Below are 25982 nucleotides of genomic sequence, written 5' to 3'. Positions count from 1 at the left end.
GAGAGAGAGAGAGAAACTATTTCTGCTGACTCTGGACTCTAGGGGAAAGAGTCAAAAACATAGAGCCAGGCCTCTCCGCAGTGAAACGAGGAAACACTTCTCCACACAGAGGGTGGGGGATGTTTGGAGTTTCTTCTCTGCGATTGGCCATTGATTCTGGATTCTGGAGAAACGTTTGAGGACTCTGGGTCTATACACGATGGAGTTTAGAAGGATGAGGGGGGATCTGATTGAAACTTACAGAATACTGAAAGGCCTGGATAGAGTGGACGTGGGGAAGATGTTTCCATTAGTGGGAAAGACTAGGACCTGAGGGCACAGCCTCAGAGTAAAGGGAAAGACCTTTTAGAACAGAGATGAGGGGAAACTTCTTTAGCCAGAGAGTGGTGGATCTATGGAATTCATTGCCACAGAAGGCTGTGGAGGCCAGGTCATTGAGTGTATTTAAGAGTGAGATAGATAGGTTCTTGATTGGTAAGGGGATCAAAGGTTACGGGGAGAAGGCGGGAGAATGGGGTTGAGAAACTTATCAGCCATGATTGAATGGCGGAGCAGACTCGATGGGCCGAATGGCCTAATTTCTGCTCCTATGTCTTATGGTCTTATGGATCAATAGGTAATTTGAAATCTGAGACTGATAGGCTTTTGTTATCCAACGATGCTAAGGAATACGGGTCAAAGGCAAAGATGGAGTGAGGTCACAGGTAAGCCAGAATCTCATTGAGTGATGGAACAGGCTTGAGGGGCCGAAGGACCTCCTCCTATTGCCGAGGCGTTCCTGTGTACCGCCTTTGACATACATCCCCAGGCGCTCCACATGAAACAAAGATTGAGCCACGTGAAGAAATATGAGGGACGGTTTGACCTAACATTTGGTCAAGGAGGTCAGTTTTAAGGACCATTCGAGAGCGGAGGTTAGGAGGAATTCCAGAGCTTAGGGCCCCCAGGCAGCTGAAGGCACGGCCGCCAACGGTGGAGCGACGGGAATCGGGGGATGCTCAAGAGGCCGGAGATCTCGGAGGGTTGTGGGGCTGGAGGAGGTTCCAGAGACGGGGAGGAGGACCATGGAGGGATTTGAGAACAAGGATGGGGGTTTTGAAGATTGAGGCGATGCCAGGCCGAGAGTCTAACGTAGGTCAGCGGGTGCGAGAGGTGAAGTGGGGGGGGCTCGAGGAGCGCGGTTAAGTGGCACGCACCTGCGGGTTCTGGAGGAAGGTGTCGTGGTTGTTGATGCAGCCGCCACTCCGGTTCTGAAGCGGGTGGGTGCAGACGGCCCACTCTCCGAACTTCGTGGCCTCCACCCAGGTCTTGTGGAAGCTGAGCAGGGAGGTGTTGATCTGCCGGCAGACCACCATGTCAGTGAAGTAGGCGGAGAAATCCTCGAAATTCATCCTGGGTCACAAGGGAGGGAGGGAAGGACCAGAGTTAATTCGCCGCATCATCGAACTCAAACGTGAACTGGTCCCAGTGCTGCTCACAAATCTCCTCTCACTCTGCATCCAACACCACCCTTCAGTCACTTTCTCCTTCCCTACACTCTCAAGGGGAAGCTAGTTAAGCACTTGAGAGAGAGGGAGAGGAATAGGAATAGACAATTTTACGGCCCCCTCTCAGGTGGGTTGGGAACAATTAGACGCAACATTGGAATGGCTCATCATTTTCAATCTCCTCCAATTCCACCCCGGCGCATAATGCTACTTTCCTATTGGACATCAGGAGCACTGTGTAATCTCGCTACACTGAAAGGAGTCACCCGTGAAGGACACGCTTGCACAACAACTTGCGTTTATATAGCTCCTTTAATGCTCTCAAGGTGCAGGAACTCACCAAGCCTCCTTAGACAGCACTTTCCAAATCTACGACCGCTACCATCTAGAAAGACAAGGGCAGCAGACACATGGGGAACACCACCACCTGGAAGTTCCCCTCCAAATCGCTCACCATCCTGGCTTGGAAATATATCGGCCGTTCCTTCACTGTCGCTGGGTCAAAATCCTGGAACTCCCTCCCTAACAGCACTGTGGGTGTACCTACACCACAGGGACTGCAGCGATTCAAGAAGGCAGCTCAACACCACCTTCTCAAGGGCAACTAGACATGGGCAATAAATGCTGGGCCCAGCCAGCGACGCCCACATCCCTGTGAATGAATTTTTAAAAACATGCTTCACAGGAACGAAATAGGGCAAAATTACACACCGAGCCACATTTCTTTTTTTTTAAGTTCATGTGGTGTAGGTACACCCACCGTGCTGTTAGGGAGGGAGTTCCAGGATTTTGACCCAGCAACAGTGAAGGAACGGCCGATATATTTCCAAGTCAGGATGGTGAGTGACTTGGAGGGGAACTTCCAGGTGGTGGTGTTCCCATCTATCTGCTGCCCTTTTCCTTCTAGATGGTAGAGGTCGTGGGTTTGGAAGGTGCTGTCTAAGGAGCCTTGGTGAGTTCCTGCAGTGCATCTTGTAGATGGTACACACACTGCTGCTACTGTGCATCGGTGGTGGAGGGAGTGAATGTTTGTGGATGGGGTGCCAATCAAGTGGGGCTGCTTTGTCCTGGATGGTGTTGAGCTTCTTGAGTGTTGTGGGAGCTGCACTCATCCAGGCAAGTGGGGAATATTCCATCACACTCCTGACTTGTGCCTTGTAGATGGTGGACAGGCTTTGGGGTGTTGGGAGGTGAGTTACTCGTCACAGGATTCCCAGCCTCTGACCTGCTCTTGTAGCCGCAGTATTTATATGGCTGGTCCAGTTCAGTTTCTGGTCAACGGTAACCCCAGGATGTTGATAGTGGGGGATTCAGTGATGGTGATGCCATTGAACATCAAGGAAGGTATTGGGACAGGTGACCCAAAGCTTGGTCACAGGGGTCAGTTTTAAGGAGAGAGAGAGAGGCGGAGAGGGTTAGGGAGGGAATTCCAGAGCTTGCGGCCCAGGCAGCTGAAGGCACAGCGGCCGAAGGTGGGCCGATTAAAATCGGGGGATTCTCAAGAGGCTGGAACAGGAGGATCGCAGAGATTTCAGAGGGTTGTTGGGAGAGAGTAGAGATGGGGCAGGGTATTTATTGAAATTTATAAAATCTTACCAGAACTCTCCATCATCCTGGACCGTCACCCCCATTTTCTCTCTCTCCATTTTGCTGACGTTATTCCACTCTTCAGACCTACACTTACAACAGGACAATGAGATCAGACACAGGCCCGAGTCAAGGCGCCTCATCTCAAATATGGCTCCCCCCCCACTCCGTTCCTGAGGGGCAGGGCCCCTGCAGGCTGGTGCCAGTCACCACCCTCTTCCGCCCCTCACATTGCCCACCATCTCATCCCCTCACAGACCCCAGATCTGAGAGAGACTCCGAACCCCATCCACACGCGACAGCGCCCCCCTCCCCCAAACACATTGCGATCAGAAATAAGAGCGCGGTGAGGGCAGTGAAATCTCTTTATCCTTCCTACGTAGGATATGGGCATCGCTGGCAAGGCCAGTATTTTTTTGCCCATCCCTAATTGCCCTTGAACTGAGTGGGCTTGCTCGGCCATTTCAGAGGGGCAGCTAAGAGTCGACCGCATGGCTGTGGGTCTGGAGTCACATGTAGGCCCAGACCGGGTAAGGATGGCAGATTTCCTTCCCTAAAGGGGGCATTAGCGAACCAGATGGGGTTTTTACAACAATCGATGATAGTTGCCATGGTCACCATATCTGAGACTCGCTTTCAATTCCAGATTTTTTTATTAATTGAATTGAAATGGGTGGCATAGGTGGTATAGTCACTGGACGAGTATTCCAGATACCCAATGTCATGCTCTGAGGGACCTGGGTTCGAATCCACCAGGTGCCAGTGGCGAAATCTGAATTCAGTAAAAAATAATCTGGAATTAATACTCTGATGATGACCATCTGGTTCACTAATGTCCTTTAGGGAAGGAAATCTGCTGGTTTGGCCTACATGCGGCTCCAGACCCACAGGGATACGGTTGACTCTTAAGCGCCCTCGGAACAAGGGCAATTAGGGATGGGGCAATAAATGCTGGCCTAGCCAGCGACGCCCACCTCCCCGTGGTGAGATTGGAGCCTGTGTCCCCACAGCAGTAGCCTGGGCCTGCAGATTTATGCTCCAGTGACATTACCATGGCGCCACCATCGCCCCGGACTTATTTTCCCACCCCAAAATTTTCAAGAGAAATTGAGGTCAAAGATCAGGTTTGACTAAGATTGGCCTTCCTCGGTTCAAGGTGGGACCATCCCTTGCCCGATCGCTGGGTTGGCTTCAACCCATCACTGGACTCAATTCAAACTGGTGCCATAACCAAAACTGTGACCTTTCAACTCTTTAGCCTGGCTTTTGATTGGATCCAGGCGGCTTCAGCGTCATTCCCAGTTACCAAGGAGCAGAAAACTCTGTGCCTAACTTCTCTGCCCTGGGAATTGATGGGGACAGTGTAGAGGGAGCTTTACTCTGTATCTAACCCCGTGCTGTCACTGCCCTGGGAGTGTTTGATGGGGACAGTGTAGAGGGAGCTTTTCTCTGTATCTAACCCCGTGCTGTCCCTGCCCTGGGAGTGTTTGATGGGGACAGTGTAGAGGGAGCTTTACTCTGTATCTAACCCCGTGCTGTCCCTGCCCTGGGAGTGTTTGATGGGGATAGTGTAGAGGGAGCTTTACTCTGTATCTAACCCCGTGCTGTACCTGTCCTGGGAGTGTTTGATGGGGACAGTGTAGAGGGAGCTTTACTCTGTATCTAACCCCGTGCTGTACCTGTCCTGGGAGTGTTTGATGGGGACAGTGTAGAGGGAGCTTTACTCTGTATCTAACCCCGTGCTGTACCTGCCCTGGGAGTGTTTGATGACGGGGATCCTGACCCAAATAAACACCCCTCACCCTGATTAATGGTCCCTCCCAACCTTAATACTTACCCATCACTCCATGGGCCTTTCCATTCTGTGCTGCCCCATGGGTTCCGCATTCGGATCATGTACAGTTTCTCCTTCTTAAAGTAGGACAGAAGGCCCTCACCGATCCGTACCTTGCGCACATCCGTGACACCGTAGGCATGACCTTTTACCAAACCGCAGCCCATCTGGGCCTCTAGCTGATCGCCAGACTCAGGCTGTATCAAATACAAAACAAAATTGATGGCCGTCTGACATTCAAGGAGAATAGGGAGCTAGGTAAAGGTGGAGGGGTAGCACTGTTAATCAAGGATGGTATTGGTGCAATGGTCAGAGATGACCTTGGTTCAGGAGATCAGGGTGTAGAATCGGTTTGGGTGGAGATGAGGGATAGTAGGGGGGGAAAAAAATCACCAGTGGGAATGGTCTACAGGCCCCAACAGTAATCACAATGTAGGACAAAGTGTACAAGGAGAAATATTGGCTACTTGTGATAAAGGGACGGCAATAATCATGGGCGATTTTAATCTACGTATAAATAGGAAAAATCAGATTGGCAGTAGTAGCCTGGATGAGGAGTTCATAGAATGTTTGCGAGATAGTTTCTTAGAGCAGCATGTTCTGGAACCAGCCAGAGAGCGGGTTATGTTAGACTTGGTATTGTGTGACGTGACAGGATTAATTAATGACCTCAGAGTAAAAGGCACCCCTAGGTAGCAGCGGACACAATACGATTGAAATTTACATCCAGTACGAAAGGGAGAAGAGTGGGTTTAAGACTAGTATCTTAAACTTAAATAAGGGCAAATATGTGGGGATGAAAACTCAGCCAGCTGAAGTAAGCTGGGATACTAGCTAGGGGATAGATCAATAGAGCAGCCATGGCAGATATTTAAGGGGATATTTCAGAATACACGGAATGAGTATATTCTTACTATACAGAAAAATTCTAAAGGGAGGGCCCATTTTCCGTGGTTAATTAAAGAAGTTAAGGAAAGCATCAAGCTTAAGGGAAAAGCATATAATTGTGGAAAGAGGAGTGGCGGGTCAGGTGATTGGTCAGAATACAAAGAATGGCAGAGAATGACTAAAAGGTTAATTAGGAGGAAGAAATTATAGCATGAGAGGAAGCTGGTTAGAAATGAGCTTCTTCAGGTGTTTAAACAGGAAAAGAGTAGGTCAAGTGAGTGTTGGTCCTCTAGAGAGTGACAGTGAGGAGTTAATAGTAGATAGTAAGGAAATGGCAGATGCAATGAATAAATATTTTGCTTCTGTCTTCACTATAGAGGATACAAAACCTTTCCAGTGATAGCTGTAAATAAGGAGGTGGAGAGGGAGAGAGGAACTTGGTGAAATTACAATCACGAGGGCAGTGGTACTGAGTAAACTGATGGAGCTGTGGGCTGACAAGTCTCCAGGTCCAGAAGGACTTCATCCTCGGGTCTTAAAAAAGGTGGTTAATGATGTAGTCGATGCGCTGGTGCTAATTTTCCCTAGATTCTGGAAAGGTTCCATCAGGCTGCAAAGTAGCGAATATAACCCCTCTATTCAAGAAAGGGAGGGAGGCAGAAAACAGGCAATTATAGGCCAGACAGCTTGACATCTGTTGTGGGGAAGGTGTTCGAGTCGACCATTAAGGAGGCTTTAGCTGGGCTCTTCGAAAAACTCAAGGTAATCGAGAAGAGTCAGCATTGTTTTGTGAAAGGGAAATCATGTTTAACCAATTTATTGAAGTTCTTTGAAGGAGTAACAAGCACCTAAAGGATAAAGGGGAGCCTGTAGATGTGCTGTACTTGGGTTTCCAGAAGGCATTTGAGGGGGGACCACATCAAAGGTTATTGTGGAAAATAAAAGCCCATGGTGTATGGGGTAACATATTAGCACAGATAGAAGATTTGCTGGCTGTCAGAAAACAGAGAGTATGCATAAATGGGTCTCTGACGGGCAGGATGTGACGAGGGGAGTCCCGCAGGGGTCTCTGCCGGGGCCTCAACTTTTTGCAATTTACATCATTGTTAGGGGGGAGCGAAGGCGTGGTAGCTAAATTTGCAGGCGACACAAAGTTAGGTAAGGAAAGTATGTTGTGAAGAGGACATGAGGAAGCGGGAGGTGGATATACATAAATTGAGTGAGTGGGCAAAAATCTGGCAGATGGAGTATAATGTGAATTTGTTCATTTTGGCAGTAAGAACAAAGAAGCAGAGTATTACTTAAACGGAGAAAAACTACAGCATTCCAAGCTGCAAAGGGATCTAGTGTTCTCGTGCATGAATCACAAAAAGCTAATATGCGGGTGCAGCAAGTAATTAAGAAGCCTAATGAAATGCTATCCTTTATTGTGAGAGAAATTGAACAAGTAAGGATGTTATGCTTCAGTTATACAGGGCATTGGTGAGACTGCACCTCGAATACTGTGTGCAGTTTGGGTCTCCTTATTTAAGGAAAGATATAACTGCATTGGAGGCGGTTCAGAGGAGGTTTACTAGATTGATTCCTGGAATGAGTGGGTTGTCTTATGAGCCAAGGTTGGATAGACTGGGCTTGTTTCCAGTGGAGTTTAGAAGAGTGAGGGGTGATTTGATTGAAGTTTACAAGATCCTGTACGGCCTTGACAAGGTGGACGTGGAAAGGATGTTTCCTCTTGTGGGTGAGTCCAGAACTAGGGGGCACTGGTTTAAAATTAGGGGTCACCCTTTTAGGACAGAGATGAGGAGAATTTTTTTCTCTCAGAGGGTCGTGCGACTTTGGAACTCTCTGTCTCAGAAGGCATTGGAGGTGGGGTCACTGAATATTTTTAAGGCAGAGGTAGATGGATTCTTGTTAGGGAAGGGAATCGAAGGTTATCGGGGGTAAGTGGGGATGTGGAACTTGAAACACAAACAGATCATCATGATCTTACTGAATGGCAGAGTGGGGCTGAATAGCCTACTTCGGGAGAATTCACAATGGGGAATAGAGAAACGGCAGAGAAGCTAAATGATAACTTTGTGTCTGTTTTCACTGAGGAAGATACAGGAAATTCCCCAGGTTTAGAGATCCAAGGGACTAGGGAGAACGGGGAGTTGAAGGAAATTAGTATTAGTAAGAAAGTTGAAAGAGGTTGCTTTGGAGATAGTGGATACATTGATGATCATTTTCCAAAATTCTGTAGATTCTGGAATGGTTCCTGAAGATTGGAAGGTAGCTAATGTCACCCCACTTGGGCCCAGTACTTGGGCCCCAGCTATTCACAATATACATCAATGATTTGGATGTGGGGACCAAATGTAATATTTCCAAGCTCGCGGACGATACAAAGCTAGACAGGAATGTGTGTTGGGAGGAAGATGAAAAGCGGCTACAGGAGGATTTGGACAGACTTAGTGAGTGGGCAAGAACGTGGCAGATGGAAATAACGTGGAAAAATGTGAGGTTATCCACTTTGGCAGATGGAACAGATATGCAGGGTATTTTCTAAATGGTGAGAGATTAGAAAGTGTATATGTTCAAAGGGACCTGGTTGTCCTTGTCCCTAAGTCACTGAAAGTGAACATGCAGATGCAGCAAGTAATTAGGGAGGCTAATGGAATATTAACCTTTATCGCAAGAGGATTGGAGTACAGGAGTAGCGAAGTCTTGCTTCAATTGTGTAGAAGCTTGGTTAGACCGCACCTGGAGTACTCTGTGCAGTTTTGGTCCCCTTACCTCAGAGAGGATATTATTGCTATAGAGGGAGTGCAACGAAGCTTCACCAGACTTGTTACCGGGATGGCCGGACTGACTTATGAAGAGAGATTGGGGAAACTGGGCCTGTATTCTCTAGAGTTTCGAAGAATGAAAGGTGATCTCATTGAAACCTATAAAATACTTCAAGGAATAGACAGGGTAGATGCAGGTAAGATGTCTTCCCTGGTTGGGGAGTCTAGAACCAGGGGATACAATTTCAAAATAAGGGGGAAGCCACTTAGGACCGAGGAGATATTTCTTTGACTCAGGGGGTTGTGAATCTTTGGAATTCTCTATCCCAGAGGGTCGTGGGAGCTCAGTCATTGAGTGTGTTTAAGGTAGAGATTGATAGATTCCTGATTAACAATAACATAAAGGGTTATGGGGATAGTGTGGGGAAAAGGCATTGAAGTGTTCAATCAGCCATGATCGTATTGAATGGAGGAGCAGGCTCGATGGGCTGAATGGCCTTCTCCTGTTCCTATGTTCCACTCCTATTTCGTATGTTCGTGTGAAACATGGGGAGGAGAGGGTGTGGTCAGTGCACTTGCTCACAACACACACTCTAACCGACCAATCATGGCAAGGACATGGATTGAACGCTGGTGATTCAAAAGGGCGCTGTAACTCAACAACAACTTGCATTTATATAGGGCCTTTAAGATGGCAAATCATCCCAAGGTGCTTCACCAGAGCCACATCGGACACTCGAGCCAAATAAGGAGATATTAGGGACAGGGATCAGGTGACCAAAAACCCAGTCAAAGAAGTCGTGGGTTGAAGGAATGTCTTAAAAGTGGAGAGAAGGCGGTGGAGAGTTTCAGGCAGAACCTTTGGCCCTTCTAGCCCCTCCTATCTCCAACATTCCCTTGGTGGGGCTCCAATAGCCTTGAATCCGATTCGTTGATAGGAAGACTTCTCGAAACCCGCTCACGGGGAGTGGAAGGGCTCACGTTTACGTATCGCCCCTGTCACAGCCTCGGGACATCCCAAAGTGCCTCACAGCCAACGGAACCCTCTGCGAAGCGCAGACGCCGTTGCAATTGTGCACAGCGCGATCCCACAAACGGCAAAGTGATCACGGACCAGATCATCTGCTCTGAGTGCGGTTGGTCGAGGGATAAACAACGGGCCCAGGGCAACCGGCCGGGGGGGGGGTGGGGGGGAACCCACCCCACTCTCCTTCGAAATAGTGGCCGCAGGATCTTTTACATCCACTCGAGACTGTTGGGGGCCTCAGTTCAATGTCCTCATCGGTGCGGCGCTCCCTCGGTGCTGACACTGGGAGGCTAGGCTTGGGTTAAGGGGACTCGAGTGTCTGGATTGGGGCTCGAACCACCCCCCCCCCCACACCCCCACCCACCCACCTTTTGATGAAGAGGATGAGAGTAGCACAGGAGGAGCTTTGCCATTACCCGAATGGAGCAGCTGATCAACGACCTTCTGGAATGAGCTTTCAGGAGGTTCTGGTAGAGCTTCTTCCTCTTCTCAAGGTCGGTGCTGTAGTTCTCCTTGGCCAGGGCCACCGGCTCAGAGATCCCCCCGGTGAAATCCACCAAGGCATCGGCCGTGTTGCCCCCTTCCAGGGCTTCGTAACAGCCATTCAGCCTGACACAGGGGCAAGGCACACGGTCAGTACAAGCGCTGGAGTGGCCCCACTCAACCCTTCCACCACTGCGGTTTCTCAACGCTTAGCGACCCGATCGGATTTACGGCGCAGAAGCAGGTCATTCGGCCCATCGGCTCCGTGCTGGTGTTTAAGCTCCACACGAGCCTCCTCCCACCCCACCCCACCCCCCAGCCCTCTTCATCTCAACCCCATCAGCACATCCGTCTATTCCTCTCTCCCTCATGTGTTTGCCCAGCTTCCCCTTAAACGTATCTACACTATTCACCCCAACCACTCCCTGTCGGGGTGAGTTCCACATTCTCGCCGCTCTCTGGGTAAAGATGTTTCACCTGAATTCACGACTGGATTTATTAGTGACCGTATTACATTGATGGCCCCTAGTTCTGGCCTACCCCTCAAGTGGAAACACCTTCTCCACCTCTACCCTATCGAACCCCTTTGATAGTTTTAAAGGTCTCTGTTAGGTCACCCCCTCAGCCTTCTCTTTTCTAGAGGAAAGGAAACTCCATTTTATTTGAAAGGGAAATTGCCCCCAGTGTGTCCCATGTAGAGTTGAGCCATTTAGCCCGTGAGAGGGCATAGTTTTGAGTCCCTGATCTGAATTCATTCTTAAGGGCTGCATGTGTGATTCTGGATTAATACACAGGGCCCTGTTCTTTGCTGACAGAAAGAACATTTCGCCTGTTTCGGCTAAGCAAAATAAGTGCCAGCCATTCGCTGACTCATTCCTCAGGGCAATGCCTTAACCAATCGGGGTCAAGCTGCCTGGTTTAAATTTCAAACAATGCTTGGCCGTTAACTGTCAGCCACCATCACTGGTACATTCTCCATGGCAGCGCGTCTACCAATCAGAGTACACTTGCCAACCAATCAGCACTCTCTTCACATGCAGTATAAATTGTTGTTTTCCCCCTTATATTGGTATTCTTGTGAAGTGCCCTGATGAGTGCGAAACAAAAAGCTTCGACATGTCTCTTTTTTCAGCAAAGCTCAAGTTCTGTACCACCAACCGACTAAACAGCAATGTGACAATGACCAGATCATCTGTCTTTAATGATGTTGGTTGGGGGAATAAACCTCGGCCAGGACACCAGTCAGAACTCCCCTGCTCTTCTTCAAGGTGCCATTGGATCTCTCATGTCCACCCGAGTAGGCAGATGGGGCCTGGGCTTTATGTCTCATCTGAAAGATGGTAGTTCTGACAGTGTAGCACTCTCTCAGTACTGCACTGGAGTCTCAACCTTGATTTTGTCCTCAAACCCAGGGGCAAGTGTTGAACCTGGAGCCTTGTGGTTCTTGCCCCATCCACTTAATCTGGCTATGAGCCTTAGAAACTTACTACTCCCAGTCCACTAACTCCCTGTCCCTCCTAACTCAGGGTCACTGGTAAACTCAGCTGAACAATACTCTGTACCTTCATCCAAGTCATTTTATTTTTTTACTTAATCTTGGAATATGGGCATTGCTGGCTAGGCCAGCATTTATTGTCCATCCCTAATTGCCCCTTGAGAAGGTGGTGGTGAGCCGCCTTCTTGAACCGCTGCAGTCCGTGTGGTGTAGGTACACCCATCGTGCTGTTAGGGAGGGAGTTCCAGGATTTTGACCCAGCGACAATGGAGGGACGGTTGATATATTTCCAAGTCAGGATGGTGAGTGACTTGGAGGGGAACTTCCAGGTGGTGGTGTTCCCCATGTGTCTGCTGCCCTTGTCCTTCTAGATGGCAGACGTCATGGGTTTGGAAGGGGCTGCCCAAGGAGCCTTGGTGAGTTGCTGCAGTGAATCTTGTAGATAGTACACACACTGCTGCTACTGCGCGTTGGTGATGGAGGGGGTGAATGGAGGGGCGGTGGAATCAAGCAGGCTGCTTTGCCCTGATAAATCAGTGACAAATATGGTAAAAAGGACAGATTGCTGGAGCACCACTTTTTTCCAATCAACAAATTTATCCCTAATCTCTACGGCCTTCCAGCATTTTCCAAACTCCACTTGCTCATGCTCCAATTTTTGCCAATAATCTCTCATGTGGAACCTTATCCAATGCCTTCTGGCAGTCCGTACAGACGACATCTACTGAGACTCCTCTATCCACTGTTGCCAGGGACCTCCTCCCAAAGCTCAACCTAATTGGTCAGGACCCCGAGGCCAATCCCACGTGGGGAAGGTGGGGGCCCCTTCCCCCTTCTGCTTTTGAAGAGCCGGCTTACTTGGCGTAGGCTTTCTCCAGCAAGGAGCACCAGAACTCCCGGCTGTGGTCGGAGTGGCAGAAGATGAGGCTGCCGTTCACGGTGGGCAGGCGGTCATCGATCACCACATTGAGCCAGCGGCCGAAGCGGCAGAAACGGAAGTGGAAGATCCCGGCGTAGTTTTCTGGCTTTCTCGGATCCCATTCCTGCTCCTTATGGTCCGGGATAACCTGGAGAGACCAAGACCAAACGTCAACTTGGCGGGGAACCTCCTCTCGGCAAAATGGCGCGAGTGAGTGAGTGAGCCACTGCCTCACGGAGAGGCATGGGGCAGAGCCCCAATTCCCGTTAATTCCCAGATCCCCGACGTCCAGATCCCCCAGTTCCCACCTTGGACTGGGTTTCGAGGAGGCGGGCGAGGAATTTCGCGCAGCAGCCAAAAATCCCGAGGGGTCCGGACAGGGTAGATCGGGAGAAACCGTTCCCGGTGATGAAAGAATCGGGAGCTGGGTGGGGGGGGAGGGGGGGACGCTGGTTTGAGGCGATTGGCAAAAAAAATCCAAAAGGCGACGGGAGGAGAAACTTCTTCACGCAAGCGAAGCGGTTAGGATCGGGAAAGCGCCGCCTGGGAATGTCGGGGAGGCGGGATCAACCGAGGCGTCCGAGAGGGAATTGGGTTATTGTCTGAAGAGGGAGAATGTTCAGTGTCACGGGCAGAAGGTTGGAGGGACAGTACCAGCTAAACTGCTCTCGCAGAGATAAGAACATAAGAAACAGGGGCAGGAGGAGGCCATTCGGCCCCTCGAGCCTGTCCGGCCATTCAATAAGGTCATGGCTGATCTCCCCCAGACCTCAACTCCTCTTTCGTACCAGCTCCTCATAGCCCTGACCGCCCCGATATTTCAAAAATCTATCCACCTCCTCTTTAAATACTTACACTGATCGAGCCTCCACAACTCTCTGGGGTAGAGAATTCCAGATATTCGTTACCCTTTAAGAGAAGAAATTCCTTTGCATCTCAGTTCTAAATGAGTGTCCCCTTATTCCGCAACTACGTCCCCTAGTTTGAGAGCGGGTACAGACTCGATGGGCCGAACGGCATCCTTTGTGCTGTAAATATTCTATGATTCTTCTTCCCCCTTATTGGACCTGAGTTTTTCCCGGCTGGTATCTCCCCCAGGAGGGGACATGGCTGCGGAGTGGGTGGATGGGAAGGGGCTGGTGGGTGGGGAGCTGGGGGAGCGCTGACGAAATTTTTAAAAATCTAGTCCAATTTCCTCCAGCCCTCAAGCTGTCAGACAGGCTACACGCATTCAGCATATCTGATACTAATAAAGAGCAGAGTTCAGAAATAGGATTAAAGCACTGATCATGCTAAAAACAGCCTTTTACAAAACTACCATCCTCATTGAAGAAATGGGATAATAAATGGAGGGGATAAAGATCCTCCTCTCCGATTGTCTATTTACATTCCACTGTCCCCGTCAAACACTCCCAGGGCAGGTACAGCACGGGGTTAGATACAGAGTAAAGCTCCCTCTACACCGTCCCCATCAAACACTCCTCGGACAGGTACAACACAGGGTTAGATACAGAGTAAAGCTCCCTCTACACTGTCCCCATCAAACACTCCCAGGGCAGGTACAGCACGGGGTTAGATACAGAGTAAAGCTCCCTCTACACTGTCCCCATCAAACACTCCCAGGACAGGTACAGCACGGGGTTAGATACAGAGTAAAGCTCCCTCTACACTGTCCCCATCAAACACTCCCAGGACAGCTACAGCACGGGGTTAGATACAGAGTAAAGCTCCCTCTACACCGTCCCCCATGAACCCTCCTTTAAGTTTTCTTTCCAGTGCTCCATTTTCAAGCACCAGCTGTCTTGTGACGTCTTCCTAAAACTCTTGAGAGACGTGCCTGCGATCAGGGAAGAGGTTTGCAGGTGTCAAACGTGCAGTGCTGTGTCGTAGAACTCTTAGCAGCCAGTAAAACTGATTCGATCCAGCCATCGGACCCATATAAACCTCGTCCTGGGTCCAAACAGGAAAGGATGCTGCAATATGCTAGCCAATCCCCGGGGTCCACGAATCTCCTAACTCAATGAAAAACCCATGCGTGAGGATAAAGATCCCAGACTGAAGTAAACAGGCGAATCATTTGTAAAAGTTGTGCACTGCACAGAATTCTCAGGGCGAGAGTGACCATCTGGATGAGTTTCCACTGCTTTAGACAGAGGAATTTCACAGCTTGTTTTGTTAACTCCTCAAATCAGCCTGGGTTTGAAATAATATTCTACACCTCTACTGGAAAATTGGATGGTTTTTAGATGAGATGCCCTGTCCATATATGTATATATATATATATATTTATTTATTGAGGTATCACAAATGGGGGGGGGGAAGGTGGGGCTGAAGCTGAGAGGTTGTCTGTGTTCATATTTAATATATAGTTGCAGGAATCATTTTTTTTATTCGTTCACAGTGCGAGCGTGTCGCCGGCTAGACCATCCCTAGTTGCCCCTTGAGAAGGTGGTGGTGAGCTGCTGCCTTCTTGAGCCACTGCAGTCCATGTGGTGTAGGTGCACCCACCGTGCTGTTAGGGAGGGAGTTCCAGGATTTTGACCCAGCGACAGTGAAGGAACGGCCAATATATTTTCAAGTCGGGATGGTGAGTGACTTGGAGGGGAACTTGCAGGTGGTGGGTGTTCCCCATGTGTCTGCTGCCCTTGTCCTTCTAGGTGGTAGTGATTGCGCGTTTGGAAGGTGCTGCCTAAGGAGCCTTGGTGAGTTGCTGCAGTGCATCTTGTAGATGGTACACACACTGCTGCTACTGTGTGTCAGTGGTGGAGGGAGTGAATGTTTGTGGATGGGGTGCCAATCAAGCTTTGTCCTGGATGGTGTTGAGCTTCTTGAGTGTTGTGGGAGCTGCACTCATCCAGGCAAATGGAGAGTATTACATCACACTCCTGACTTGTAGATGGTGGACAGGCTTTGGGGAGTCAGGAGGTGAGTTACTCGCTGTAGAATTCCCACCCTCTGGCCTGCTCTTGTAGCCACAAAATTTTTTCTGACCATTCCTGTTCAGTTTCTGGACAATAGTAACCCCCCCTCCCCCCCCCAAAGGATGTTGATAGTGGTGGGGTCAGTGATGGTAATGCCATCAAATGTCAAAAGGAAGGGATTAGATACTCTCTTGTCAAACAGGATGATGTGATACACAGCAACACACCTGTAAGATCCCCCCCACACCAGCCAGTCTGTACCCGGAGACGGAAAGTGCCAGACCTTTTTCCAAAGGGAGGGCTCTGTCGCCAGGCAGGAGCAGGCGGCCACGAACCAGCAGTTTCCCAGGCTCCCCTGGTTGAGGTCCCGGGAGCTGATCCCATCCACAAACAGCTGTGGGTCCGTGCACAGTTCCTGCAGGAAGAACAAAGATAAAGGTCACGGGGTTGGCGGGGAGAGGAATGGGGGAAGACCAGGGTTGGGGCAACAATTTAAAACCTGCATTCCTATGGCAGCCTAAGCGCATCTCAAAGTGCTTTACAGCCAATGAAGTGAGACCATCCTCACTGTTTTATTGTAGGAAACACAGCAGCCAATTTGCACACAGCAAGCTCCCACGAACAGCAATGTGATAATGGCCAGATCTTCAGTTCCCGTGATGTTGATTGAGGGGGTAAATATTGGCCCCAGGGCTCTGGGAAGGACTCCCCCTGCTCCTCTTTGAAATAGCGGCCAACAGGTCTTCCACATCCACCCAAGAGAGCAGCTCAGTTTAACATAGGAGTGTCGGCCTGGATTTTTGGGCTCAAGCCTCTGGAGTGAGGCTTCAACCCATGACCTTCCGACTCAGAGGTGAGTGTGACTCACTGAGTCACACAGATCCAACGTTCCTAATGAGTTATTTTCAGAGTTGTAGAGTCATAAATCATGACTCTTGAGGCTTATTTGGATGCATTCAGTTTATACATGTCAACGTTTAAAGAGAGCCTATGGCAAACTGTTGCTTAGTCGCGCAGAACGTGAATCTTGATGAAAAGACAGGCATGTTGTCAAAGGTTTTTGTCTTGCACTCATCAGGACAAACACAAGAATGCCAAATTTCAAACCATCACAACAATTTATACCACAGGAGAGAAAGGGTGCTGATTGCTTGGCAAGTTGACTTTAATTGGTTTAGGTGTTGCTATGGAGAAAGCAACAGTGAACCACAGGCTCCCTCAGCTCCCAAGTAATTCAAAAAAGGCGCAAGGCTTGAACATATTCCTTTTGTTTGCAGAGTACGGGTACCTCTGTATAAACGTATGTCGCTTCTAGCAAGCATAAATGGACCACGTTACAAGCTTAACTGATCATCTCAAATTGGCTGTTAGTGTAACTATTAGCGCACTCAGGATTGTTCAGCAAGTTCTGCCCGTCTACAGAATCACATCTAACAGCAGGCGTTTTTAATCAGCAATTGGCAATCGGCGCCCTTTTCTCCTGTAGTATAAAATGGTTGCAACCGTGTGAAATTTGGCTTCCTTGCATTTGTCCTGATGAGTGCAGGACGAAAAGCTTTGGCAACTTACCTCTCTTTTCAGCAATATTCAAGGACCTGTGGCATTGCTCCTGGTGCGAGAGCACTGCAGTGAGGTTACACTGCCACCTGGTGGCTGTAGCTCATAACTACATTCAGATGTCCTCACGCAGGAACTTGCTGCAGCTACCAACGATTTAGGAACTTTTTTATACTCATTGTTGATGTATAAAATGCCACTAAAATTCACAACAACAGGGAATGAAGGTGCTGGACAGAAAATAAACCCACAGAGATTATTGATGTCATACAGCAATGGTTAAATGTGTATTTAATGTAGGAACAGGAGGAGGCCATTCAGCCCCTCAAGACTGTTCTGACATTCAATTAGATCCCCCACCCTTCCCCGGCCTCAACAGTTTTTTTTTTAAGATTGGCTGCGATATAATTTAATGGAACACGCTCGAGGGGCCGAATGGCCTCCTCCTGTTCCCACATTGGTTTACAATACATGATGACAGGATAAAAGAACAAAACTGCTTGGATCTTCCTGACTTACGCTCGGGCGTTTCCACTCGATGTTCCCAGGAGGGGATCGGGTGTAATAGATGGAATCATTTGAGATCGGGAAGAGGGGGTCCTCGAACAGAATCTTCTCCCGCCGACAGGCTCCCTTCAGCGCTCGGTAATTCTGGCCCTTGTAGTGCTGCACGCGGTGTGGCATATTGTATCTGCAGAGTCACACCTTCAGAGGATGTCTGGGAACCACAGTGAGAGACATTAGCTCAGCTGTTGACCATCAGTACGGTTTGCGCCCGATCTTATTTGCATCCAGGAAGACGAGGGATAGGGAGCGGGAGGATCCCCGAGTTCCCCAGGAGGATGTCGCTGTCTGCAGAGCTTCCCCGGGGAGTGTGTCAGTGTTTACAGGGGCTCCCCGGGGAGTGTGTCAGTATTTACAGGGGGTCCCCGGGGAGTGTGTCAGTATTTACAGGGGGTGCCCGGGGAGTGTGTCAGTATTTACAGGGGTTCCCCGGGGAGTGTGTGTCAGTATTTACAGGGGGTCCCCGAGGAGTGTCAGTATTTACAGGGGGTCTCCGGGGAGTGTGTCAGTATTTACAGGGGTGTCCCCGGGAGTGTGTCAGTATTTACAGGGGGTCCCCAGGGAGTGTGTCAGTATTTACAAGGGGTCCCCGGGGAGTGTGTGTCAATATTTACAGTGGGTCCCCGGGAGTGTGTCAGTATTTACAGGGGTCCCCCAGGGAGTGTGTCAGTATTTACAGGGGGGTCCCCGGGAGTGTGTCAGTATTTACAGGGGGTCCCCGGGAGTGTGTCAGTATTTACAGGGGTTCCCCGGGGAGTGTGTCAGTATTTACAGGGGGTCCCCAGGGAGTGTGTCAGTATTTACAGGGAGTCCCCGGGGAGTGTGTCAGTATTTACAGGGGGTCCCTGGGAGTGTGTCAGTATTTACAGGGGGTCCCTGGGAGTGTGTCAGTATTTACAGGGGGTCCCTGGGAGTGTGTCAGTATTTACAGGGGGTCCCTGGGAGTGTGTCAGTATTTACAGGGGGTCCCCGGGAGTGTGTCAGTATTTACAGGGGTTCCCCGGGGAGTGTGTCAGTATTTACAGGGGGTCCCCGGGGAGTGTGTCAGTATTTACAGGGAGTCCCCGGGGAGTGTGTGTCAGTATTTACAGGGGGTCCCCGGGGAGTGTGTGTCAGTATTTACAGGGGGTCCCCGGGGAGTGTGTCAGTATTTACAGGGGGGTCCCCGGGGAGTGTGTCAGTATTTACAGGGGGTCCCTGGGAGTGTGTCAGTATTTACAGGGGGTCCCTGGGAGTGTGTCAGTATTTACAGGGGGTCCCTGGGAGTGTGTCAGTATTTACAGTGGGTCCCTGGGAGTGTGTCAGTATTTACAGGGGGTCCCTGGGAGTGTATCAGTATTTACAGGGGGTCCCTGGGAGTGTGTCAGTATTTACAGGGGGTCCCTGGGAGTGTGTCAGTATTTACAGGGGGGTCCCCGGGGAGAGTGTCAGTATTTACAGGGGGTCCCCGGGAGTGTGTCAGTATTTACAGGGGGTCCGTATGGAGTGTATCAGTATTTACAGGGGGGGTCCCTGGGGAGTGCGTCACTATTTACAGGGTGTTGGAGGGGGGGCCTCGATGCTATTTCCATTGGAGGCATTTAACAGGCTCCAGCAGGTGATCTGACCACAGGCTGCTCGACATTAGGTAAGAGTGATCCTTTATCGTACTTGGTCTGCTCTTTCCTGGGGGTGCCGATTTTATGTGTGATTGTGTGTGAGAGAGACAGAGTGTGAGTGTGTGTGTGTCTGAATTTGTGTGTGTGTGAGAGAGAGGGAGTGCCCGTGTGTGTGAGAAAGAGTATGTTTGAGTGTATGTGCAAGTGAGTGTGAGAGTATGTGCCTGTGAGAGTGGGAGTCTGTGTGAGTGAGTGTGTGTGAGTGTGTGTGTCTGAATTTGTGTGTGAGTGTGTGTGTGTGGGAGTGTGTGAGTGTGTGTGAGTGTGTGTGTTTGAATTTGTGTGTGTGTGAGTGTGTGTGTCTGAATTTGTGTGTGAGTGTGTGTGTGTGTCTGAATTTTTGTGTGTGTGAGTGTGTGTCCGAATTTGTGAGAGTGTGTGGGTGTGTGTGTGTGAATGTGTGCGTGAGTTTGTGTGCATGTGTGTGAATGTGTGTGTGTGTGTGTGTGTGTGCGTGCGTGAGTGCGTGAGTGTGAGTGCGTGTATGTGACTGAGAGTCTGTGTGTGAGTGTGTGTGAGACTGTGAGAGTCTGTGTGTGTGTGTGTGTGTGTGAGAGACTGTGTGAGTCTGTGTGTGTGTGTGTGTGACTGTGTGAGTCTGTGTGTGTGTGTGTGTGTGTGTGTGTGTGTATGCGCAAGACAGTGGCTGAAATGTTACAGGCCCATCACGGCGGGGTTGGGGCTGTAAAATGCAGTGAGCTGTTCTAAACTCCATTGGTCTCAGCAGGACCATAAAATCCCACTGCTGTAAAATTCCAACCAGTGTGTGTGAGCCAACACAGTGAGTATCTATTTGCAGAAGGAGGGCATCATAGCCGAACCACTTATCATCCTAGCCAGGAGGCCACAGGAACAGCAGCCTACTTTTTGGTTAAGCCCATCCTCGGAATTCGGTATTGCTGGAAAGGCCGGTATTTAATCGGTCAGTTCTCACAACCAAGGCTGATGGAGACCGACAAATAAACACGCACACATACATACATACACACAAAGAAACACGCACACACACATACACGCAAACAAACACGCACACGCAAACAAACACACATGCACACAAAGAAACACATACATACACACGCAAACAAACATGCACACACAGAAACACATACACACACACGCAAACAAACATGCACACAAAGAAACACATACATACACACGCAAACAAAAATGCACACACAAACACATACATACACACGCAAACACACGAACGTGCACAACACACACACAAACATACAAACACACAGACAGTGTTCAGCGGAGGCTGCTGGTTGGCTATGAGCAGTCAAAAGTCTGGCTGATTTCCCCTTCCCCGAGCTGCTCTGCAAAGCCAGTCACCATCAGCAAGAGAGCCTAACCTCGCCCCTTTGTTCCTGAACTAAAAACTATCACAAGAATGGGCCGGGTGCAGGGAGGTGGGATTCGAAAGGGGCACCTGGGAGTCCTCGGGCTGGCATGGGCGAGATGGGGCCGAATGACCTCCTTCTGTGCTGTAACTTTCCTATGGTTCTATGGTTCCAATGCGATTCCTAACAGGACATAATAGGAATGTCACCGTGTTGTTGGGTACGCTCACTTATAACAACACTGGAACCAGTTTGGTGAGCTGTGGGTATGAGAGCAGAGTCTTTAAAAACCAAACTCCTTTCCACCTCATCCCACAGGTTTGCTTTAACCCAAACCCATATGATTATTTTCAGAAAAGGGTCAATAGGTCCAACAAAATTATCTCTCGACACCCCCCCATATCCCTCGACCCCATCAGATCCCTCAATCGATCCACACCCCTCGACCCCACCAGATCCCTCAATCCCCCAACCCAACCATATCCCTCAACCCCACCATAACCCTCAACGTCCCTCAACCCCACCAGATCCCTCAATCCCACCAGATCCCTCAATCCATCCACACCTCTCGACCCCACCAGATTCCTCAATCCCCCAACCCAACCATATCCCTCAACCCCACCAGATCCCTCAATCCATCCATACCCCTCAACCCCACAAGATCCCTCAATCCCACCAGATCCCTCAATCCATCCCTCAACCCCACCAGATCCCTCAATCCATCCACACCCCTCAACCCCACCAGATCCCTAAATCCCCCAACCCAACCATATCCCTCGGCCCCACCAGATCCCTCAATCCATCCAAACCCCTCAACACCACCAGATCCCTCAATTCCCCCAACCCAACCATATCCCTCAACCCCACCATAACCCTCAACATCCCTCAAGCCCTCCAGATCCTTCAACCCCACCATACCCCCCAATCCCTACACCCCACCATATCCCTCAACCCCACCTACTCACCCAATATCCTTCAAACCCACCCACCCACTCCACCAAACCCATATGATTGTTTTCAGAAAAGGGTTAATGGGTCCAACAGAATTATCCCTCGACCACTCCCCCATATCCCTCGACCCCACCATATCCCTCAACCCCACCATAACCCTTAATCCCTCAAGCCCTCCAGATCGTTCAACCCCACCGTACCCCGCAATCCCTACACCCCACCCCCCAATCCCTACACCCCACCATATCCCTCAACCCCACCTACTCACCCAATATCCTTCAAGCCCACCCACCCACTCCACCACATCTGTCCAAACCCCATTCTCTCCAAAATCTAACTGGCCCCCCGTTGCTATTTCAATCCCCACCTCTGATAATCTACTGGACACCTCCAGTCCCCTTTGAGTGAAAGGTTCCCTGTCTTTCCTTCTCGCTCCCAGGTTCCCACACCCCCACCCAACGCCAGAACTTGAACCCTTCCCCCACAGCAGGGAGGAGGGGGGCAGGGCAATTGGGCGTGTCAGGGTGTCCGAATCCCTTTCGCAGTCTCTAACCTTTAGTCAGGACATCCAGAAACACCTTACTGTGTCAGACAAAGCAGAACAGGAGCTACGCCCAAATTTACCTATGGGGATTAACCCATTCCTGGCTGCAGGAGAGAGAACCACATTGCAAGGGGAATGGACTATTAGCCTGAAAGTAGTCTTTGATGTTAGTTCTCTGGCATCTCCGTAACAGGTTAGGGAGAGGAACGGAATGGTTATTATGGCAACATCATGGATAGGCAGCATCTCCCACCAGCCCCCCCTCTCCCCATTCTCCCAAATCCCATATCCTGACAGTATTGAGACAACACATTGCTGTGATCTGGAAAGCACTGCCTGAAAGGGTGGTGGGTGGAGATTCAATAGGAACTTTCAAAAGGAACTCAAAGGGGAAAAAGTGGGGAAAATTCAAGTAACACTTGTTACACAAGTGCCGGGTGATGGCCACATCAATGAGAGAGAATCTGACCATCTCCCCTTGACATTTAATGACACTAACATCGCTGAATCCCCATGATCAACCTCCTGGGGTTACCATTGACCAGAAACTGAATCCTCCAGCCATATAAATACTGTGGCTACAAGAGCAGGTCAGAGGCTGGGAATCCTGTGGAGAGTTACTCACCTCCTAACTCCCCAAAGCCTGTCCACCATCTGCAAGGCACAAGTCAGGAGTGTGATGGAATACTCCCCACTTGCCTGGATGAGTGCAGCTCCCACAACACTCAAGAAGCTCAACACCATCCAGGACAAAGCAGCCCACTTGGTTGGTACCCCATCCACAAACATTCACTTCCTCCACCACCGACGCACAGTGACAGCAGTGTGTGTACCATCTACAAGATGCACTGCAGCAACTCACCAAGGCTCCTTCGACAGCAGCTTCTGAACCCACAAACACTACCACCTAGAAGGACAAGGGCAGCAGATAGATGGGAACACCACCACCTGCAAGTTTCTCTCCAAGCCGCTCTCCATCCTGACTTGGAAATATATCGGCCGTTCCTTCACTGTCGCTGGGTCAAAATCCTGGAACTCCCTCCCTAACAGCACTATGGGTGTACCTACACCACAGGGACTGCAGCGGTTCAAGAAGGCAGCAGCTCACCACCACCTTCTCAAGGGGCAATTAGGGATGGGCAATAAATGCTGGGCCCAGCCAGCGACGACTGCATCCTGTAAACTAACTAAAAAATAGAGCCAGGGAATTGGGATTAATTGGAGAGTTCAACCAAAGTGTCAACACAGGCACGGTGGTCTCCTTCTAGATGGTATATGATTCTCCATTTCCAGGAAGCCTTTCCTGGGTTAACTGATCACACGTTGGCTGCGATTGTCTTTAGCAACCCCAGAGTGAGTGAGACAGAGGGAACCTTCCCCTAGGGATGCTATTGTGCCTCAATCAGCTGCAGCCATATCCAGGTGGACCTCAAGAGGTTCTGCCGCCCCTGTACATTCTGATACAAACATCTGACACGTTTATTCCCCATTCAGTTCCCTGGGGGGTGTTCGAACGAGCTGATAAAGAAAGGTTTGCATTTCTATAGCGCCTTCCATTGCCTCAGGGGCATCCCAAAGCACTTTACAGTCAATGAGGTACTTTTTGAAGTCTCGTCACTGTCGTAACATAGGAAGGGCTTCAGGCAATTTGCGCACAGCAAGATCCCGCAAACAGCAAAGCAATAATCCGTTTCAGTCATGTTGATTTGAGGGATAAACATTGGCCAGGACACCGGGGAGCTCTATTTTGAAATAGGACGGGAATTTTTACATCCGCTGGAGAGGCAGGTTTCACCTGAAAGACAGGCACCTCCCGACAGTGCAGCACTCCTGCAATGCTGCACTGGGAGCGTCAGCCCAGATCTGGCGCTCGAGCCTCTGCGTGGGACTTGAACCCACAAACTTTCTCAGAGGCAGGAGGGCTACCCACTGAGCCACAACTCAGTGCCACGGAAAAGCAGAGTGCTCTAGGGAGGAGCGCTGGGGCCTCAGCTATTTGCAATCTATATCAATGGCTTGGATGAAAGGATGGACTGCATTGTAGCCGAATTTACTGATGGTTCAAAGACAGGTGGGGACTCAAAGAGACTGCAAAGAGAGATGGATAGGTTAAGGGGTATAGACAGAGTAAATGCGAGTAGGCTCTTTCCACTTAGATTAGGAGTGATAAACACGAGAGGACATGGCTTTAGGGTGAACGGGGAAAGGTTTAGGGGGAACATTAGGGGGAACTTCTTCACTCAGAGAGTGGTGAGAGTGTGGAACGAGCTACCATCTGACGTGGTAAATGCAGGCTCACTTTTAAGTTTTAAGAATAAATTGGATAGATACATGGATGGGAGAGGTCTGGAGGGTTATGGACTGGGCGCAGGTCAATGGGACTAGCGGAATAATATTTCGGCACAGACTAGAAGGGCTGAATGGCCTGTTTTTCTGTGCTGTAGTGTTCTATGGTTCTAAGTGAGTGGGCAAAAATTTGGCAAATGGAGTATAACGTGGGGAAATGAGAGGTTGTGCGTTTTGCGGGAAGAATAGTGAAGCAGAATATTATTTCAATGGGAGAGGGACTGCAGAATGCAGCAGTACCGAGGGATCTGAGTGTTCTTGCGCACGATTCACAAAAGGTTAGCAAGAGAGTACAGCAAGTGATGAGGAAGGGAAATGGAATGTCAGCCATTATTGCGGGGGGGTGGGGGGGGTGGAGTGTAAAAATAGGCAGTCTTGCTACAACTGTACAGGAATGAGACTGCACCTAGAATACTGTGTACAGCACTGGTCTCCTTACACAGTGAGGGATACACTTTCACTGGAAGAAGTTCAGGGAAGGGTCCACTCAACTGATTCCTGGGGTGAAGGGATTATCTTCTGAAGAAATGTTGAGCTGGTTGAGCATTGGGGTTTAGAAGAATGAGGGGTAATCTTATTGAAATTTAAGATTCCGAGGGGGCTTGACATGGTGGATGCTGAATGTTTCCCCTCGTGGGGGAGTAAGGGGGGAAATTTTCAAAGTAATGACGGAGACATTTAAGACGGAGATGAGGAGGAATTTCTTCTCTCAGTGGATCGTTAGTCCTTGGAATTCTCTTCCCCAAGAGCAGTGGAGGCTGGGTCATTGAACATATTCAAAGCTGCATTAGATTTTTTCTTATCAAGGAGGGAGTCAAGGGTTATGAGGACAGGCGGGAAATTGGTGTTGAGGCCACAATCAGATCAGCCAAGATCTTATCGAATGGCGGAGCAGGCTCGAGGGGCCGAATAGCCTACTCCCGCTACTATTTCTTATGATCTTGTGTGAGGGTTAATCTCTCTCTCTCTCTCTCTCAGCGTTTTATTAATTGAACAGATTGTCTGCCCCAGTAGGCATGAACCTCTAGAAACTGCAGCAATCTGGCTGCAAATTAATCAAGGTGTCACATTCTGACCATGTTTAAATCAAGAGCATATTTGTCTGAATGACCAGGTTAGTGCAAACCAAAGCCGGGATAACGATATCAGAATCATTTCACCTCCAGATCGCTGTCAGTTTTACTACTGGTATTAACTCCCTCGCCGCTGATGCTCACTCCCTCTGCAGCTTTTCTGACACTCCCTTTTAAAACGCTCACTTTAAAAACATTTTAAAGTGTTTAGAAGAGATGGGGCATTATTCGTACAGGGGTGGGGGAGTCTTCAACTGGGCATTTCCAAAAAATGAATTCCTCAAGATAAACAGTGAACTAAGTTTAACTCACTTTAAGTTATCAGCCGCTTCTGCAAATGCAATTCCCTCAATGAATTTTCTTTACATTAAGAGTTGTGGGTTAAAATCTAGGCTGCACTACTGCGGACTTTGACAGACTGACCTGTCAGGGACACCCCAAGCTCTCCCTGCCTCAAACCGGTGACGGTGGCCTGCAGTCGGTCGCTCTCCCTCTCTGGTGCAATCCTCCACCACTCTGAAAGACCTACGGCTTGTG

The 25982-nt window shown here is 49.6% G+C and overlaps 1 protein-coding gene across 1 annotated transcript in view; it reads right to left on the bottom strand.

The window, feature by feature from the left end:
• Positions 1 to 25982, bottom strand: part of LOC144671709 (calpain-5-like) — a 28594-nt gene extending 2612 nt beyond the window's left edge. Inside the window, exons 1-8 of the mRNA XM_078533724.1 lie at positions 25869 to 25982; positions 17486 to 17684; positions 15693 to 15824; positions 12428 to 12636; positions 10008 to 10200; positions 4912 to 5105; positions 3084 to 3161; positions 1197 to 1392 (exon numbers count right to left, since the gene is read on the bottom strand). Coding sequence (XP_078389850.1) covers positions 1197 to 1392; positions 3084 to 3161; positions 4912 to 5105; positions 10008 to 10200; positions 12428 to 12636; positions 15693 to 15824; positions 17486 to 17650 — 1167 coding nt within the window. The 5' untranslated portion in view covers positions 17651 to 17684; positions 25869 to 25982. The remainder of the gene's footprint in view (positions 1 to 1196; positions 1393 to 3083; positions 3162 to 4911; positions 5106 to 10007; positions 10201 to 12427; positions 12637 to 15692; positions 15825 to 17485; positions 17685 to 25868) is intronic.

This window comes from Cetorhinus maximus, chromosome 34 (assembly GCF_964194155.1).
Source record: "Cetorhinus maximus chromosome 34, sCetMax3.hap1.1, whole genome shotgun sequence".
NCBI lineage: Eukaryota > Metazoa > Chordata > Chondrichthyes > Lamniformes > Cetorhinidae > Cetorhinus > Cetorhinus maximus.
Note: the sequence above shows the minus strand (reverse complement) of the source record. Positions and strands in the feature narration are given on the sequence as shown.